The sequence below is a fragment of the Canis aureus genome, chromosome 1 (assembly GCF_053574225.1).
Source record: "Canis aureus isolate CA01 chromosome 1, VMU_Caureus_v.1.0, whole genome shotgun sequence".
NCBI lineage: Eukaryota > Metazoa > Chordata > Mammalia > Carnivora > Canidae > Canis > Canis aureus.
Window position 1 is genome coordinate 70,737,067 of NC_135611.1, and position 20,908 is coordinate 70,757,974.

Consider the following 20,908-nt stretch of genomic DNA (forward strand, 5'->3'; position numbering starts at 1 on the left):
TACCCTAAAAACTACAGAACACTTCTGAAAGAAATTGAGGAAGACACAAATAGATGGAAAAATATTCCCTGCTCATGGATTGGAAGAATTAATATTGTGAAAATGTCAATGTTACCCAGGGCAATTTACACGTTTATGCAATCCCTATCAAAATACCATGGACTTTCTTCAGAGAGTTACAACAAATTATTTTAAGATTTGTGTGGAATCAGAAAAGACCCCAAATAGCCAGGGGAATTTTAAAAAAGAAAACCATAGCTGGGGGCATCACAATGCCAGATTTCAGGTTGTGCTACAAAGCTGTGGTCATCAAGACAGTGTGGTACTGGCACAAAAACAGACACATAGATCAATGGAACAGAATAGAGAATCCAGAAGTGGACCCTCAACTTTATGGTCAACTAATATTTGACAAAGGAGGAAAGACTATCCACTGGAAGAAAGACAGTCTCTTCAATAAATGGTGCTGGGAAAATTGGACATCCACATGCAGAAGAATGAAACTAGACCACTCTCTTGCAACATACACAAAGATAAACTCAAAATGGATGAAAGATCTAAATGTGAGACAAGATTCTATCAAAATCCTAGAGGAGAACACAGGCAACACCCTTTTTGAACTCGGTCACAGTAACTTCTTGCAAGATACATCCACGAAGGCGAAAGCAAAAAAGCAAAAATGAACTATTGGGATTTCATCAAGATAAGAAGCTTTTGCACAGCAAAGGATACAGTCAACAAAACTCCAAGACAACCTACAGAATGGGAGAAGATATTTGCAAATGACGTATCAGATAAAGGGCTAGTTTCCAAGATCTATAAAGAACTTATGAAACTCAACAGCAAAGAAACAAACAATTCAATCATGAAATGGGCAAAAGACATGAACAGAAATCTCACAGAGGAAGACATAGACATGGCCAACATGCACATGAGAAAATGCTCTGCATCACTTGCCATCAGGGAAATACAAATCAAAACCACAATGAGATACCACCTCACACCAGTGAGAATGGGGAAAATTAACAAGGCAGGAAACCACAAATGTTGGAGAGGATGTGGAGAAAGGGGAACCCTCCTGCACTGTTGGTGGGAATGTGAAATGGCGCAGCCACTCTGGAAAACTGTGTGGAGGTTCCTCAAAGAGTTAAAAATAGACCTGCCCTACGACCCAGCAATTGCACTGTTGGGGATTTACCCCAAAGATGCAGATGCAATGAAATGCTGGGACGCCTGCACCCCGATGTTTCTAGCAGCAATGTCCACAATAGCCAAACTGTGGAAGGAGCCTCAGTGTCCATCGAAAGATGAATGGATAAAGAAGATGTGGTCTATGTATACAATGGAATATTACTCAGCCATTAGAAATGAGAAATACCCACCATTTGCTTCAACGTGGATGGAACTGGAGGGTATTATGCTGAGTGAAGTAAGTCAATCGGAGAAGGACAAACATTATATGGTCTCATTCATTTGGGGAATATAAATAATAGTGAAAGGGAATAGAAGGAAAGGGAGGAGAAATGGGTAGGAAATATCAGAAAGGGAGACAGAAGATGAAGACTCCTAACTCTGGGAATCGAACTAGAGGTGGCTGAAAGGGAGGAGGGCGGGGGCGTGGGGGTGACTGGGTGACGGGCATGAGGGGGGCCCTTGATGGGATGAGCACTGGGTGTTATTCTGTATGTTGGCAAATTGAACACCAATAAAGAAAATAATAAATTTATCATTAAAAAAAGATTTTACTTATTTATTCATGAGAGACACAGGGAGAGAGAGGCAGAGACACAGGCAGAGGGAGAAGCAGGCACAACGCAGCAAGCCTGATGTGGGACTCTGAGATCATGCCCTGAAGCGAAGGCAGATACTCAACCACTGAACCACTCAGGCGTCTCTAAAGATTTATTTTAAAAATAAATTTAACTTGGAGCACCTGGGTGGTTCAACCAATTAAGCCTCTGATTTTTTTTTTTAATTTTATTTATTTATTCATGAGAGCTACAGAGAGAGAGGCAGAGACACATGCAGGGTCCATGCAGGGAGCCGGACGTCAGGCCCTGGGCCAAAGGCGGCACTAAACCACTGAGCCACCAGGGCTGCCAGAGCCTCTGACTCTTGATCTCATCTCAGGTCTTCCTCTGTAGTTGGTGAGTTCAAGCCCTGCTTGGGAGTGAAGTCTACTTCTAAACAAAAAGTGTTTTTTTTTTTTTTTAAGATTTTATTTATTTGAGAGAGAGAGAGAGGGAGAGCACTGAGGGAGAGTGAGAGGAAGAAGCAGTCTGCAGTGAGCAGAGAGCCCTAAATGGGGCTCCGTCCCAGGACCCTGAGATCATGACCTTAACAGAAGGCACACACTTAACCCTCTGAGCCATCCAGGCGCCCCCAAATAAGTGTTTCTTTTTTAAAAAAGATTTTATTTATTTATTCATGAGACACACACACACACACACACACACACACACACAGAGGCAGAGACACAGGTAGAGGGAGAAGCAAGCTCCATGCAGGGAGCCCGACGTGGGACTCGATCCCGGATCTCCAGGATCACGCCCTGGGCCGAAGGCAGGCGCTCAACCGCTGAGCCATCAGGGCTGCCCTAAATAAGTGTTTCTTTACTTAAATTTTTATTTATTTGAAAGAGCGAGAAAGCGCACACGCTCCCGGGGGGCAGGGGCAGAGAGACAGGCCTAAGCAGACGCTGGGCTCAGGGGGAGCTGAGGTGGGGCTCAATCTCAGGACCCTGAGATCAAGACATGAGCGAAAACGAAGAGTCCCACTGTGTTTAACCCATTATGCCACCCAGAAGCTCTCCCGCAAAAATCCTTTAAAAATAAAATAAAAAGAAATAAAATTTAATTCTACACCTAAGATGTGTTCACTACATGATATATTAATGATACCTTAAAACAAAAACAAAACACTAGAAGAACTAAGTAGGGGATGGGTTAAAAACGGAATAGGAGTAAAATAGAACAAATCTGTTGGTTCATTGATTTGGCTGTTCTGAGTAGAAAATTCTTTAAGTTGGTAAGTGCTTCTGCAGGAGAGCTAAGAACACTCCAGCCAGGCAGTTACGGAAGGAGGAGCCTGCTTCCTTCCTCAACAACATTTTCTCGCCTCGGAGACGGAGTCAGAAAACGCGCAGGAGGTTTAAACCTCACTTGCCGGGCAGCTCGGTGGCGCAGCGGTTTAGCGCCGCCTGCAGCCCGGGGCGTGATCCTGGAGACCCTGGATCGAGTCCCACGTCGGGCTCCTTGTATGGAGCCTGCTTCTCCCTCTGCCTGTGTCTCTGCCTCTCTCTGTGTCCCTATGAATAAATAAATAAAATCTCAAAAAAAAAAAAAAACCGCTCTTGCCTGCGCATCTCGACCCCCGGAGCCTAACCTTCGGGCGGCGGGGGCCCCCGCGCAGCCCCCGCACTGCCTGCACGGCCGGCACCGCCCCGAAGTTTGCCCCGCGCCTGCCTGGACCCCAGCTCCGCCCTCGGCGTCCCGCCCCGCCCCGCCCCTGGCCGTGCGCCTTCCCGGTCCTCCCGCCACGCCCGGTGCGCCCAGCTCGGCCGCCGCCCGACTCTCCTCGCGGCCGTATCCGCCCGGGCCCGGTGGCGCGAACCCGGCGGGTCAGGTGCAGGGCGCCATGGCCGAGCCCGCCCCCGCCCCCGCCCCCGCCCCCGGCCCGGTCACGCAGCAGGTCAGCGGCCGCGCCGTCCCAGCCGCGGCCCCGAGCGGCCCCGAGCGCGGGCAGCCCCTGTCCGCCGCGGTGGCCGAGCTACCGGTGCTGGACGCCTCCGGGAGGCGGGTGCCGTTCGGCGCGCTGTTCCGGGAGCGTCGGGCCGTGGTGGTGTTCGTGCGGGTGAGCGCAGGGCCGGGCCGAGGCTGCCTCCAGCCGGGGCGGGGGCGGGGGCGGGGGCCGTCGGGGCCTGCGGGAGCCGGGGCCGGGCCACCCCTGCGGAGTCCTGGGGCTCCCAGGCGATCTGCGGCTGCGCTCGCGGGCTCCCGGAGGCCTGCAAGCCGAGCGCAGCCGAGGCCTCGCGCCGCAGAGGAGCCCGGGGGCGGGGGGGGTGCGCCCCGGGTCTAAGGCCCTCCGGGCGCCCTCCACACCGTTTCTGCCAGCCGGGAGGGGCGTTCGTTAGCGTCACGCCGAATTGAGGGCTCGGGCTTTTCTGGAGCCCGAGGGCATCGGTCGCTAACTTGTCCTTTGTGCCGTGTTGGGATTTCAGCATTTCCTGTGTTACATTTGCAAGGAATACGTAGAAGATCTGGCCAAAATCCCCAAGAGTGTCTTACAGGTAAGTTTCCTGAGAGCCGCAGCGCGCCCTGCTTCAAAGTCATCTTACAAGAAGCGCGGTGGGGTGAGGTGCAGGGTACGACCCCTCCCCGCCGCGGGCCCTCAGCCTTCCCACACATCTCTCCAACACCTTCAGGAAAGAGAGGGAGGCCTTCGAGGTCTTTTCTCTCCTCCTTTATTCGCTACTACCTGCTTCTTAACATACCAACCATAATAATTTTGATGTTAGTAACCTATTTGCAATGTTGAATGATGACCAAAAGCGCAAATGCTAGAAATTATTGATATTTTATTCCCTTTATTTATTTTTAAATAAGAGCACTCCAAATAGGGGCGCCTGGGTGGCCCAGTGGGTTGAGTCCACCCTCCGCCCAGGTCATGATCCCAGGGTCCTGGGGTCCAGGCAAATCGGGCTCCTTGCTCAGTGGGGGAGCCTGTTTCCCAGCTAGTTCGCTCTGGGTCTCTCTCTCTCTCTAGCTCACTCTCTCAAATAAATAAAACCTTAAAAAAAAAAAAAAAACCCACTCGGAATAGTTGTTTAGGAAAATACTAAAATATCTTAAAGGTTAACATTTGTATTTGTTAGGATGTGCCTTCCACATTCCTGTGACAACCACATATATATGTTATTTCTCAGGCACAGATGAGCCCCAGATGAGCTTTTGAGTGAAAGAATTGGACAACCTTGGTAAAACTAAGATCTGTTGTCATCAGGCCTTACTAATTGGGATGTGAAAAAATAAAACCTGTCTGATTAAGCCTACGTCAATAATTTTTATTCTTTTTTAGTGTATGCCTTTGGGTGGAGCATTGAGATTTTTTTTGGAGATGTTGACTATAATATCTTGAAGTTCTTAACAAGAGATCGACTGAATGAACATTTTGGCAGACATTGCTTTGCTTTGACTCATACAATTTTGCTGTTTATTCCATTCTTCTAGAAGCCTATAGGTGGCATTCGAATGGAACAGAAGAGTTGGATAAGGGGAGGTTTTATAAAATATATATAATTTCTGGTAATATGTACCTGCCCCTTTTTTCTCCTAAAGGAAGCAGATATCACCCTTATAGTAATTGGACAGTCATCCTACCATCATATTGAGGTAAATATATCAGAAATTGAGAAACTAACAAATCTGTTTCAGACATAAAAATTATTTTTTTTGAACCGCTAACTGTAGATTGCATTGCTAAAATAAAGATAGGTTATCATTACTTTTCTCTCACTTTTATTTATACAAATTCCAAACATCTTTTTTTAGCCTTTCTGCAAACTGACTGGGTATTCTCATGAAATCTATGTTGATCCTGAGAGAGAAATCTATAAAAAATTGGGAATGAAAAGAGGTGAAGGAATTGCCTCTTCAGGTAAGACATGAAACATCTCATCAGAAAACATTGATGGTGCATTTTCACACTTGTGCATAGGAAAACAAATGGTAAATTCACAAATCAGGCTGCTTTTTATGATTCTAGTAAGTGGGCCCGATACACCGGAGTCTCAAAGATTCGTTTCCTGGGTATAATGACATAGACAGCTGTTTGTGAAGTACTAAATGAGTGAAGAAAGCAAGTTGGAGAACAGTGTTTTCAGTATGATTCAATTTTTGTGGAAATAAAAAACATTTTCATAAATATGGAGAGTACATATGTGTGTATGTGTCATGAGAAAGGTTTTAAAAGATACTGCCATGCTTACCCCAAAATATGGAAGTTAGAAAACTGGCTTTTGTATTTTTAACAACGACTACATTTTACTTCTGCCATTAAATGAAAAGTAATGTTGCTTGAGTTGTTATATTTTCTTAACACCATGGCTTTTAAAGCTGCATGTTTTGTAACTGATGAAATCTTAGTTTTCATTTGAAGCCCACCTCCAAGCCGAAGCTGTTTCCCTCGTTGAACTTGAATAGCAACTTGTACTGTGTCATATGCCCTATTAATGCACTTAAGGTGGCCAGATAGTAGAGTTAGTCGAAGTATGAGATTTTGTCTTCACAAGGTCCACATTCCCTGCCTTTAACGCAGTTCTTTGTAATTAAGAGAGCTTCATCAGTCTTAGGTGAACTATTTCTGTGTGTATTAGGTAGAAAGAATGGCTTCTGAAATGCCAGTTGAGAGAACTCAGACTCAAATTCTTCCTCAGCAAATATTGTTGAGCTTTTGTCCTTAATCTCCACCTTGTGGATGCTCCCAGGAGGACAGTGATAAACAGACCCTACCATCCTGAAACTCATACTCTCTTCTGGGAGACAGAGGCAAACAGCTGATTACAATTTAAGGGCTTGTAATAGAGAACATGTACTGGGAATACCGATGCCAGAAATATGAGGGGAGAGAAGAATCTGGGAAGGCTTCTCAGAGGAGGTGTCATCTAAGCCCTCTCTTAAAGGAGTTAGCTGGGTGAAGTGAGACTGGGGAAGGGTGTTGCTGGCGGAAAGTAGCACATGCAAAGGCAGATAGGGATGAAAAACTGTGACTCTTGGAGAAGTGGGGGTCCCTACGTCAGGCCAGAATTTAGGAGCCAGTTTGGGAATTGGTGTGAGCCAAGGGACAGGTTGTGGCTAATTCAGGCCGAGTCTGGGGTGACCTGTCAAGGAGCTTGGATTTGTTCTGGAGGCAGTGGGGGCACCATCAGGCATTTGAGGTGGAGAAGTTATAGTTCTGTGTCCACTGTGGATGAGTAGTTGGAACTTGCCAGATCAGAGCGAGTAGTGGGGGGTAGTAATAGGCTGGAAAGAAATAACGGCAGGAAGTAGAGATGGAGAGGAGGGGTGGGTTGGGAACTGTCAAGTCATAGAGTTGACATGATGCCTTTACTGCTGTTTTTGAGAAAAGCAACCTAAACTTTATTAAAACTAATGATGAACTAGCATACACGTAGAGTGTACCAAGAGTGTTTCTCCTCAGTATAGGAAATGGCAATGTATAGATTGAGAGCCTTACTTACTGGCAGACTGTTTTCTGTGTTCTAACAGTCCCAGCGTAAGTTATCATTTAGCACTCCAGATCTAAACTGTGAGTTTCACCTTAGTAACACCTCACTGTTCATTGACACAATAAAAATACAGAATTGTAAAAATGGATTCTGAACAAAATATATGCTTATAATTATTAGAGAAGTTATATTCACATCTTTTAAAGTCCTGTGACCTGTGTTAAAGTGCTATATTTCCAACCAGGAAATAGTATTCTCTCATAAAATCATCTTTTAGGGATCCCTGGGTGGCTTAGCAGTTTGGTGCCTGCCTTTGGCCCAGGATTGAGTCCCGCATCAGTCCCCTTGCATGGAGCCTGCTTCTCCCTCTGCCGTGTCTCTGCCTCTCTCTAAGTGTGTCTATCATGAATAAATAAATAAAATCTTTTAAAAAATAATCTCTTAAAAGTTTCTCTCTGAATAAGCAGAAATCTCAGAATCAATCTGAGAATAGTCCTACTTGAAGATTAAGGAACTAAAATATATAATAACTTTAAATTAATAGAAATTTTATAAAGACAAAGAATAAGAAAATAAAGCCCTTAAATACCAGGGAGTAATGGTTTTGTAGAAGACTGAAAAACAGGAGTTTTGTACATAAGGACTAAATTTAACTGGGCAAAATTAGATTGTGTTTGAAGCAAAGATTGTTAAATTTTAGGTCATGGAATCTCCTTCAATTGAATTTCTAATATTTTGGAAATATTAAATGACCCCTTCTTAGGTATTTGGATTTTTAAATATTTTAGATATAAAATCCTAGGGAACAGGAGAATTTAGTTTTTTACTCAGGTCTCTAAGCTATTGGGCCGTGTTTGTTTCTTGGTAAGATGACTGTGCATCATCATGGAAATAGAAGACTCAGAGAGAGGAAAGAAAAAGATAGATATCTGGAAATACTTAAGGATTCAGGCAGGTCAAAGGCAGCATAACCATCAAAACAAAAAGCCAAAAAAAAAAAAAAAAGCATGACATAAAAGGCAGGGATAGGAGAAAGATAAATTATAAGAAAGGTAAAGAGACTGGTTCCCTTTGCTCAGAGGAAGAGAAAGTGCAGTATTAGTCACTGTGGGAAAGGAGTTAGAAAAGCTGACAGCCATGGGAAGATGGAGAGGCAGCTGGACTATCTGTCGTTACAGACCACTCCCGAGGTCTTGGTAGCCGAGCCTGGGAGAGGCCATTTCCTTCTCTGTTCATTTCAAGACGGGTGTATGTATCTATTGAGATGCCTTTCCTCCAAGCAGCAGGGACACAGGGGGAAGGACCCGGGCCTCTCTCATCTCGTGGCTCTGGCATTTTCAACCCAAGGCCTCCAAGACTGTAGAAGGAACATGAAAGTTTTGAGGAGCTGACCAGGAAAAGACCCACATCATTTTACCCATGAGTTAGAACATAGTCACCTGGCTGCACCAAACTGCCAGGAAGACTGGAAATGCAGTTTAGCTGTGGGCCCAGAAAGAGGAAGTGGGTTTTGATGAGCCTATACCAGTCTGTGCCACAGTGTCTCTTGAAAAGGAGTGTAGACACATAGTAGTAGGTGAGAGATTAAACAGATAAGAAATGGGGTATGAAAAGGGAAAGCATTAAGGGCACCTGGCTGCTTCAGTCAGTAGAGCATGGGACTCTTGATCTTGGGGTTGAGAGTTTGAGCCCCATGGTAGGTGTGGAGATTACTTAAAATTTGTATAAAAGAGGGATCCCTGGGTGGCGCAGTGGTTTGGCGCCTGCCTTTGGCCCAGGGCGCGATCCTGGAGACCCGGGATTGAATCCCACGTCGGGCTCCCGGTGCATGGAGCCCGCTTCTCCCTCTGCCTGTGTCTCTGCCTCTCTCTCTCTCTCTCTCTCTCTGTGACTATCATAAATAAATTTAAAAAAATTTGTATGAAAGAAAAAGTAGGGGGAAGCACTGCCAGTTTGAGGTGCCTACAGCTGACATTTTTCTGTGGCAGATGACTGGGATATCTCATCACTTCTTCCTTCAACATAGTAGTTCTCAACCAAGGGGACATTTGGTGTTATCTGCAGACATTTGTGGTTTGTCAGAACTTCAGTGAATGGTACTGTGACGTCTAGTGGATACACAGGCAGTGATGCTGCTCAGCAGCCTACATGGCACTGGACAAAGACATGGTCAAGAATGTCAACAGTGAAAGGCTGAGAAACCTTTCTTTGAAGGAAGAAGACAAGTTGAAAGTAAGATAACACAAGAAAGAGAACATTTCAAGGGGGATGGGCAAAAATGGGTGAAGGAGGGGGAGGTACAGGCTTCCAGTGATGGAATGAAGAAATCATGGGGATGAAAGGTACAGCATAGGGAACGTAGTCAGTGGTATTGTACCAGTGTTGTGTGGTGACATATGGCAGCTACACTTGTGGGGAGCCTCACCCAACCATAGAGCTGTGTAATCACTACATCGTATGCTCAAAACTGATGTCCATTCTGTGTCAACTATGCTTCAAAACAAGAATGTTTTACAGGAGCACTACCATTATCTTCTGATATCTGATTGAATATAAAATGATAATATCTAAAGACACTTCCCAATATTTCAGGAAAGAGCCCTCACATAAAATCAAATATACTCTCAGGAAGCATTCGGAGCCTGTGCAGGGCAGTGACTGGCCCTCTGTTTGATTTTCAAGGAGACCCTGCTCAGCAAGGTGGAACCCTCATCCTAGGTCCAGGTAAGCAGCAAAGTCCAAAGCCAGCACTCTTTTTGTGCATTTCTTCATAAAATAGATACTATGTAAAAATAGCAATTTGACATTGTAACAGTCATGATTCTGTGCTTGTAGGGGTCACCTCTGTTTTCAAAGGCATCTGTGTATTTTTACTGGTTGTAATGTGCCTGAATGATCTCAGGTATTTGGGATAGAAAAATCCGTAGTGGTTTGGTGAATTATATATGTCTATAAAACTATTTAAACAGTTCATGGATGGGGGCAGCCCTGGTGGCTCAGCGGTTTAGCGCCACCTGCAGCCCGAGGTGTGATCCTGGAGACCCGGAATCGAGTCCCACGTCCGGCTCCCTGCATGGAGCCTGCTTCTCCTCTGTCTTTGTCTCTGCCTCTCTGTCTCTCACTCTATGTGTGTCTCTATGAATAAATAAATAAAATCTTTTAAAAAACCAAACAGTTCATGGAAGTGGGGCGCCTGGGGGCTCAGTAGGTTAGGCGTCAGATAATTGATTTCAGCTCAGGTCATGATTTCAAGGTTGTGGGATCAAGCCCTGCATGAGCTGTAATCAGCGGGGAGCGTGCTCGAGATTTTCTCTTTCTCTACCTCCCCCACTTCTCTACACTCGCATGCTTTGTCTCTAAAATAAATAAATCTTCAGATGCTTGGATGGCTCAGGGGTTGAGCATCTGCCTTTGGCTCAGGTCATGATCCTGGGGTCCTGGGATCGAGTTCCATATCAGGCTCTGCACAGGGAGCTTGCTTCTCCCTCTGCCTGTGTCTCTGCCTCTCTCTCTCTCTCTCTCTCTCTCTCTCTCGCTATCTCTCATGAATAAATAAAATCTTTAAAAAAACTAATCTTAAAAAAAGTTCATGGAAGTGAACATTTTCACAGAGAGTAAACCATCAAGCCTTTCTTCTTCTTCTTCTTCTTCTTCTTCTTCTTCTTTCTTCTTCCTCCTTCTTCCTCCTTCTTCTCCTTCTCCTTCTCCTTCTTCTTCTTTTCTTTTTTTTTGTTCAATAGCAGAAATCACTCCAGTTACTTCTATCTAACAAGATTCCAAAACTTGCTCAGTGTCAGGGAACTCTGCTCCAGGGACAGCTCATTTGGTAACAATTACTATAAGCCACATAGTTTTAATAGCTTTATTGATCACTTTGGACCACCTGGAATTTCTTTGGCTACATGGTTGAGTGTTGGATCTCTACCATGATCAAGTATTGTAGTCAGGGACAGGCACTCACATATAACAGTGTGAATCACTAAATTGTGAATACATTTTTCTGTTGTTCTTCCTCTTTAAAATTGTCCACATTAGTGAATGTAGCTTCTAGAAGTTATAAAATTAACATTTACTTTAATAAACTCCACATGTCTGAAGTCTTTAGAAGGAGGCTTTTGACCACACATTATGGCTTTTGGGCTTTCTGCAGCTGGAGCACTGTGGCTAGCTAAAACCTTTAATTTTATCTATCCTTCTCTTGTGGATTTATACCAGTTAGACTAGAAAAAAAAAAAAAAAAAAAAGAGGCCCTGTTTTATGAGAATAAGTCCTCTAGATTAGCCCTGAATGACATTGAGCCATATTTTTGGATGGCTTGTTTCCATCTTCAGACCTATTTTGAGTCCCTAATCTCCATGTCTCAGCATCAATTAACCACATGTTCAGGTGTGTAAGTGACGAGCACACAGAGACCATCATTTGTGTGCCAAGTTGGGAACATAATAAGGAGAATATCTTGATACTGCCTGCTGGAAGAAATGTAGTTCCTCTAAGTAAAGAGCTGGGTATACATATTTATACAAACTTTTCCTGGTTAAACCTATATTTCATTTTGCCTTATTTGATAATCAGCCAATTTATGATATTAAATTTATAGTGATTATTATAAGTACCACAGGTAAGTACAATGCAGAAAATATACTTCTTATGACATTTACTTAATTGTATGTTTTACATTAAAATTGTAGTCTTGAGTCCAAAAATTAAAGTAAAAAAGACCCTAGACCTATAAATTATGAATTTGTTATTTAAACAGATAAAAGGATTGTGGACATCTAAGTGTATTATAACTGACTTTGTCAATGTCCTGATTTTTCAGCCTCTTTTGGTCTATGGTTGTAATGCAGATAGCCTATTAAATCAGTGTTTGGGAGTGAATTTTTTTTTGAAGTGAGTGATTTATTCCATTATTACATTTGAGAAACAGATGTGATTTTCCAGCTTGATATCTATATTAGTTCCATATTCTGCCTGTTTGACAGGACATTTTATTTAATTACATCTAATAAAACCTAACAGAGGTTATAATTTAAGAATCTTTCCCCTTGGATCTCATAAAACATTAAGTATCACTCATTTAAACCATAATCCTTGTTATGCTTTATTACCTTAATTAAAAATTATTAGGGCATTATATAGAGAATATTATGAACTCCAGGCAATTAATTTTTCCCTTTAGACTAATTAAAAGTTGAAAGGCTTCCTTGATTCTAATAAGCAATAAATCTAATGAATAATACTATATACTGGGACGCCTGGGTGGCTCAGTGGTTGAGCGTCTGCCTTTGGCTCAGGTTGTGATCTTGGGGTCCTGGGATTGAGTGGCACATCTGTCTCCCCACAGGGAGCCTGCTTTTCCCTCTGCTTATGCCTCTGCCTCTCTCTCTGTGTCTCTCATGAGTAAATAAGTAAAATCTAAAAAAAAAGAATAATACTATATGTCAACTTCTGCCTTTTATTCTATTCTCTTTTAGGTAACAACATCCATTTTATACACCGTGATAGAAATAGATTGGATCACAAACCCATCAACTCTGTTTTACAGCTTGTAGGAGTTCAGCACGTGGACTTCACAAGCAGACCTTCAATTATCCATGTGTGATGGTATAGACACGTGTCACTTTCAAATGGACCCTTGAGATATGACCTGAAATGTTCAGAGTGTGGTATCCTTGTGCAGTGTCTAACTTGTTGGCTTTTGCCAGTTTAAGGAGTTATGAAAACATGAAGAGACCATGTACTATTTATTGCATTCTGGGAGGCATTAGTTGTCAAAAATGTGACATATATTTATAATTCTATAGCTTTTAAAATTTTACATAAAAATTTTATTTATATAAAATAAAAGCTATAAAATTAGAAATACCATTCTTTATTTTATATTATGGTATATCCATTCAATGAAAGTTTCTATTGGCCATTAAAAAAATAAATTCTTTCAAAGAACATATAAAGGGAAAGGTAAGCAACTCACTACCATTTTACCCAGTGGAAAAAGCAGGATATTTAATTCTGTAAATAATACAATGTTTATATTTTTTGTTTGCTTAGGGAAAAAAATATGGGAAATAAACACACCAGAATATTGTCAGTAGGTGCCTCTATGTGGTAGAGGTGTCTTTATTTTCTTTTCCATACTTTAATCTCTGAACTGTCCTATAATGAGCATGATTCATTTATTTGGCTAGGAAAAGTTCTTTAAAAATTATATGAAGAATATATTACTACATAGCAAGCTCCACAAAGTTGCATTTATGTAGGTTGCTGTCCACATGTTTCTATCTTCATTGCTTTACTCAGAGGAAATACAGCAAACCAGACCTTCTGCATAGCCTGTGTTCAAAGCACCTTGTACCAACACACTCACTATCCATTTCTCTAGGATTTTTGCAAGGAGCAGTAAAAGGAGAAAAAAAGTCTCATATATTTTAAAATATGGTTCAGTATATTTTCTGAAAGGATTTTAAGAATTGTTTAAACTAAAAAAAATTATAATTTAAATGTATACTGCTTTGATTGCCAGATGGCTTTTATTTAGTGTATTGTTGTCCTCTTTTATTTCTCTAGTAGGTTTAGTTGGGAAGTTTCTGAGAAATTCTTTTTTTTTAATTTATTTTTTATTGGTGTTCAATTTGCCAACATATAAAATAACACCCAGTGCTCATCCCATCAAGTGCCCCCCCTCAGTGCCCATCACCCAGTCACCCCCACCCCCACCACCTCCCTTTCTACCACCCCTAGTTCGTTTCCCAGAGTTAGGAGTCTCTCATGTTCTGTCTCCCTTTCTGATATTTCCCACTCATTTTTTTTCCTTTCCCCTTTATTCCCTTTCACTATTTTTTTATATTCCCCAAATGAATGAGACCATATAATGTTTGTCCTTCTCCGATTGACTTACTTCACCCAGCATAACACCCTCCAGTTCCATCCATGTTGAAGCAAATGGTGGGTATTTGTCATTTCTAATGGCTGAGTAATATTCCATTGTATACATAGACCACATCTTCTTTATCCATTCATCTTTCGATGGACACCGAGGCTCCTTCCACAGTTTGGCTATTGTGGACATTGCTGCTAGAAACATCGGGGTAGGGGGATCCCTGGGTGGCTTAGTGGTTTAGAGCATGCCTTTGGCCCAGGGCATGATCCTGGAGACCAGGGATCAAGTCCCACATCAGGCTCCCTGCATGGAACCGGTTTCTCCTTCTGCCTGTGTCTCTGCCTCTCTCTCTCTCTCTCTGTGTGTGTGTGAGTGTGTGTGTGTGTCTCAGGAATAAATAAATAAAATCTTAAAAAATAAAAAAATAAAATCTTTAAAAAATAAATAAAAAGTAAACATCGGGGTGCAGGTGTCCCGGTGTTTCACTGCATCTGAATCTTTGGGGTAAATCCCCAGCAGTGCAATTGCTGGTTCGTAGGGCAGATCTATTTTTAACTCTTTGAGGAACCTCCACCAGTTTTCCAGAGTGGCTGCACCAGTTCACATTCCCACCAACAGTGCAAGAGGGTTCCCTTTTCTCCACATGCTCTCCAACATTTGTTGTTTCCTGCCTTGTTAATGTTCCCCATTCTCACTGGTGTGAGGTGGTATCTCATTGTGGTTTTGATTTGTATTTCCCTGATGGCAAGTGATGCGGAGCATTTTCTTCTGAGAAATTCTGACGAAAATACAGTAAGATCAAACTCTTGGTAATTATTAGCAAGTATATACTGCTTTGAATTTTTATAAGCTTTTATATCAAGCGTATGAGGTCACATGCAAAAAATATATTTTAAGTTTCCAAATATTTTAATGTATGTTTGTGTATATACACATAGACAATCATGTTTTTAATCAATAAAAATGAAATTTCTCATGAAATTTAAAATTAAGCAGTTTTGTGCTATTTTTTATACTGAGGAAGCACTGGTGACCCAGATCCCTCTGCTGATTTTAGTCTTAACACTGCTGAATCATAGCTTACACAAAACTTCATATGTTTGTAAATGTATAGCACATTTCCCTAAGATACAAATGTTCTTTGTGTGGCTTCAGGGAGATACAGTTATACAAACACAGTGCAGTGGTTTGCTGACCCAAACAAACATATTTAGAACCAAAATATTTTTTTAAAGATTTTATTTTTTTGAGGGTGAGGAGGAGCAGAGGGAGAGGTACAAGAGCAAATTCTGTGCTGAGCACAGAGCCCAAAGCAGGGTTCAGTCCCACAACCCAGGGATCATGACCTGAGCAGAGACCAAAGTTGGACACCTAACCAGCTGAGCCACCCAGGCATTCCAAAACAAAAATTTCTCATAGGTACTGTGAAATCTATAAACATGCGCTGTACCCAATAATGTACTAGACTCAAAATTTTGAAAAACCTTCCTAAAGTAAATACAAAGAAATACTAGTAGAAGAATATGATCTAGCACTTTATGCTAATTATTTATCAAGTAGTATGCCAAGTGTTCTACATACATTAGCTCTATAGAATTGGCATCATCATCATGCCCGTTTCACAGAGAAGAAACATCTTTTTTTTTTTTTTTTTTTTAAACTGTGCTTTTAATAAGAAAGTGAGGAAATCACCAGGGCCAAAAGCAGAAGCAGAAATAAGGCTGATGACCATGCCCTGAAGCCGTGGCCTGCTCTGGAGTTTGTGCTCATCCCAGGAATGTTTCTTCGCCAACTCAAAGGCCTTGTGCAGTACAGAGTTAAAACCAAGACTAGTGCATAAACTGTGGCCTGAGACCTATGCCTGAGACCTGGGGCTTCTAAGGGCTACAACTCCATAGACAAAGAGGCCAGTGAGGAAGTGTTGTAAGACTTCTACAATGAATCACTGAGGCAAAAATTTTAATAAGATGAAAGTGCATGTTTAATTTAAAAAGCAAATATTTTTCAAGAAGATTGATAATAAGCTAGTAACCTGCATAAAATGCTTATTTATGTTACCATCTACCACTGGGGCCAGAGTGATAACATGGACCATGTGAAACTGAGAGACAGACTTTGTAAAGAAGCAACATCATCTACTCCAAAGTTCCTAGTTATTTTAAGAAGAGTGTTCCAGAAAATTAATTAAAGATGTGTAGTTGCAGAAGGTACATTTACACATCATTATGTGAAAAATTGGTTTTCATTTATTTATTTAAATAGGCTCATGCCCAACATAGGGCTTGAACTCATGACCCTGAGATCCAGAGACATGCTCTACTGACTGAGCCAGCCAGGTGCTCCTAGTTTTCATTTAGAACAGAGTTCTTTTAAATTAATTTCGCTCATTTTCTTGTACCCAATAAAAAGTAGAGTGGCAGCTATTCATATACTGGCTCTATTAGCAGAAAACTTTGAAAATAGTTACAAGATGTCAGTTTTATATTAGCATTACATAAATTTGAATGATTATCTATTGTGATAAAAATAATGTTATACTAAATTAAGAAACCTACAGAGCAGAATATACTTGGTATTTGTTTTGATATACATATAATTTGTAATTGTGTCTAAGCTGTCAGTCAAAATAGATATTATAGTTGTTAAAATTTAACACATTTTTAAAACTTTTTATAGTGGTAAAATATACATAAGATAAAAATTACCATTTTTAAGTGTCCCCAGTTCAGTGACATTAGGTATATTCACAGTATCATGCAACCATCACCACTACCCATCTCCAGAATTTTGTCATATCTTACTGAAACTCTGTACCCATTAAATAATACCTCTCATTGCTCCCTCCCCCTAGCCCCTGCTAATGACAATTCTAAATTTCTGCCTTTATAAATTTGATGACCCCAGAAACCTCATATAAGTGGAGTCCTACAATATTTATCCTTTTATGTCTGTGTTGATTTCACTTAGCATAAAGTCCTCAAGTTTCATCAGTGGTGTAGAGCATGCACTTCATTCCTTTTTAAGGCTAAATTATATTTCATTGTATGTATGTACACATTTTATTCATCCATCCATCCCTCAATATTGAATGTACACCCTGATAAACAAGTATCTGTTTGATTCCCTGCCCAGGAGTGGAATTGCTGGATAATATAGGCATTTTGTGTTTAAGGAACCACCATACTATTTGTTTTCCACAGCAGCAGCCAGACATACATTTTATGTTCTTCCCAGCAGTGTACAAGGGTTCCAATTTCTCTATATCCTCACCAACACTTGTTTCTATTTTTTTAGATATTGATTGATTGATTGTAATCTCTATATCCAGGGTGAGGCTTGCACTCACAACCCTGAAATCAAGAGTCACATGCTCTACTGAGCCAGCAGGTGCCCCTTTTTTTTTCATAGCAGCCATTCTAATAGGTCTGAAGTGATATTGCAGTTTTGACAAAATTTACCGATTTATAAACATGTATACACAATAACCCCCCAAAACATTATCTATGAGCAGGTGATGTTGAATAATTATTTTTTATTTTTAAGCCCCATGTCTGGCGTGGAGCCCCATCACAGAATACTGAGATTGAGACCTGAACCGAGATCAAGACTCTGATGTTTAACTGACTAGCCACACAGGCGTCCTCAAATAATTTTTTAAAAGATTTTATTCATTTATTCATAAAAGACACACACACACACACACACACACAGAGGGAGAGGCAGAGACACAGGCAGAGGGAGAAGCAGGCTCCATTCAGGGAGCCCAGCGTGGGACTTGATCCCAGGTCTCCAGGATCATGCCCTGGGCTGAAGGTGGCGCTAAACCACTGAGCCACCCAGGCTGCCCAATAATTTTTTTTTTTTTTTTTTAAAGAAACATGGTACCCTGAACTTTGTTGCCCAGTGTTAGGCAGACATTAAAAATGTCTGAAGTATTAAAGAGCAGCTTTTGTAAATCAACCTGCGTTGTCCCCACTGGTAGTGAACATGTTTTTTAAATGGGTCCTATATGTTTTGATTTCTTTAAGTTGGAATCTTTAATGATTTTAATGAATGGTGTGCCAAAAAACTCTCATTTTGAAACTTTTAGCAAATAACAAGCCTTACAAACAGGAAAACATGGAAATCTGACTTTTAAATAAGAAGGAAGCTAAACAGGATAAATAATTGAAAGCTCAAATAGGATAAAATATTTAATTTTGAAATTCTGTAATTTTGCTTTACAGTTTATGATGGAGCTCCTATTTTTAATTGGGTAAATAAATGTGAATTCTGTATCAGAAAATAATGAAATGGGGGTACCTGGGTGGCTCAGTAGTTGCGAGTCTGACTTGTGATTTCACCTCATGTCATGATCTCAGGGTCATGAAATAGAGCTCTGCACCCCATGCTCATGGGGAGTCTGCTTCTCTCTTTCTTTCTCCCCTGACTTGCATGTGAGCTTTCTCTAAAATAAATAAATAATTCCTTAAAAAAAAAAATGAAATGGAAGGGCACCTGGCTGGCTCACTTGGTAGAGCACACCACTCTTGATCTCAGGATTGTGGGTTTAAGCCCCACATTGGGGGTAGAAATTACTTTAAAAAAAAAAAATGAGGGATCCCTGGGTGGCACAGTGGTTTAGTGCCTGCCTTTGGCCCAGGGCGCGATCCTGGAGACCCGGGATCGAATCCCACGTCGGGCTCCCGGTGCATGGAGCCTGCTTCTCCCTCTGCCTATGTCTCTGCCTCTCTCTCTCTCTATCATAAATAAATAAAAATTAAAAAAAATAAAAGAGCCTTTCATGAAGGCGGAGAAGGAAGCCCCTGCCCCTCCCAAAGCTGAAGCCAAAGCAAAGGCTTTGAAAGCTAAGAAAGCAGTGCTGAAAGGCGTGCACAGTCACAAAAAAAAAAAAAAAAAAAAAAAAAGAAGATCCGCATGTCACCTACGTTCCGATGACCCAAGACCCCTGCGTCTCCGAAGGCAGCCCAAATATCTTCGAAAGAACGCCCCCAGAAGAAAAAAGCTTGATCACTATGTCATCATCAAGTTCCCCTGACTACTGAGTCAGCCATGAAGAAAATAGAAGACAACAACACACTCCTGTTCACTGTGGATGTCAAGGCCAATACGCACCAGACCAAACAGGCTGTGAAGAAGCTGTATGACATTGATGTGGCCAAGGCCAACACCTTGATCAGGACTGATGGAGAGAAGAAAGCATATGTTCGACTGGCTCCTGACTATGATGCTCTGGATGTTGCCGACAAAATTGGGATCATCTAAACTGAGTCTAGCCGGCTATAAATCTAAATATAAACTTTTTCATCATAAAAAAAAAAGAAATGGGAAAAAGGGGAACAAAATGGCCTGTGATTATGTAGCATCAAAATTTGGTGAAATATTGAAGAGAATTATAAGTGGAGAATTTATATAATGAATTTTATCTTGTAAAAATTATGTATTGAAGAAAGAAAGTTGAAGCAAGAAAGTGGAGGCAAAAGACAGTATTTGAAAATGTTAGGGCTAGGACACCTGTGGCTCAGCGGTTGAGCAGTTGAGCGTCTGCCTTTGGCTCAGGTCCTGATCCTGGGGTCCTGGGATCAAGTTCCGCATGGGGCTCCCCATAGGAGCCTGCTTCTGTGTCTCTGCCTCTCTCTCTCTCTATCTCTCTGCCTCTCATGAATAAATAAATAAAATCTTTTTAAAAATGTTAGGGCTGAATGTTTTTTAATATAAAAAAATGGACTTGAAAATGTCCTCCATTTTTAAAAAAGATTTTATTTATTAGAGAGAGAATGAGCCAGAGGAGGAGCAGAAGAGGAGGGAGGAGGAGCAGAAAGAATCTCCAGCAGACTCCTTGCTGAGCATGCAGCCTGACACAGCGCTTAATCCCTCAACTCTAAGATCATGACCTGAGCCAAAACCAAGAGTCAGCCACTTAAGTGAGTGAGCCACTTAGGCACCCTGAGAAAGTATCCTCCATTCAACAAAACTTTCCCTGAACTTACCAGGTACTTCAGTACCTGAAGACACGGAATAGTCTCCATTTGAAATGTGGACTACAGAGAAAAATCAAATGAAGAGGTCTACAATTCTAAGTCAATTAACTACAAAATGCAACATTAGAGGGAATTTTATTTAAATTAATTTGAATTAAAAATAATAAAACAGGGCACCTGGGTGGCTCCATCAGTTAAGCATCTGCTTTTGGCTCAGGTCATGATCCTGGGGTCCTGCAATTGAGCCCCATGTCAGGCTCCCTGCTCAGCAAAGTCTGCTTTTCCCTCTCCCTCTGCCCCTTCCCCCTGCTTGTACTTGCCCCCCTGCCTCCTCTCTAATAAATGAGTAAAGAGTAAATCTGAAAAGAAAATGAAACAAAACAAAACAACATGGGGCACCTAGATGGCTCAGTTGGTTGAGCATCTGACTCTTGGTTTTGGCTCAAGTCATGATCTCAGAGTTGTGGGATAGAGCCCTGCCTCCTGCTCTGTGCTCAGGAGGAGTCAGTTTCAGATTCTATCTCCTTCAGTCCCTACCCTCCACTCCTGCATACTCTCTTTCTTGCTATAAAATAAGTAAATCTTAAAAAATAAAACCATATTGAAAAAAGTTTTCAGAAAAATACCAATGACATGGCATTAGAGACAGATTCAGCTTAGAAATGGACTAAAGCATATAAATATGAATAATTAAGCACAATTATCCTAAATTTTCCTAAAATTCAGCTAATCAATATAAAAGTTTAAAATTTTTTAGAAAGAATTTTCTTTTTATTATTTTTTTTAATTTTTTAAAAAATTTTTATTTATTTATGATAGTCA

The 20,908-nt window shown here is 41.4% G+C and overlaps 1 protein-coding gene across 1 annotated transcript; it reads left to right on the forward strand.

Annotated features, from left to right (window-relative positions):
- Positions 1-3,337: 3,337 nt before the first annotated feature.
- On the forward strand, positions 3,338-15,093 carry PRXL2C (peroxiredoxin like 2C). The gene is made up of 6 exons (XM_077903526.1): positions 3,338-3,852; positions 4,220-4,288; positions 5,337-5,390; positions 5,550-5,655; positions 9,818-9,949; positions 12,700-15,093. Exons 1-6 carry the CDS (start codon positions 3,637-3,639, stop codon positions 12,825-12,827), a joined length of 705 nt encoding a protein of 234 aa, XP_077759652.1. The 5' UTR covers positions 3,338-3,636; the 3' UTR covers positions 12,828-15,093.
- Positions 15,094-20,908: the final 5,815 nt, after the last annotated feature.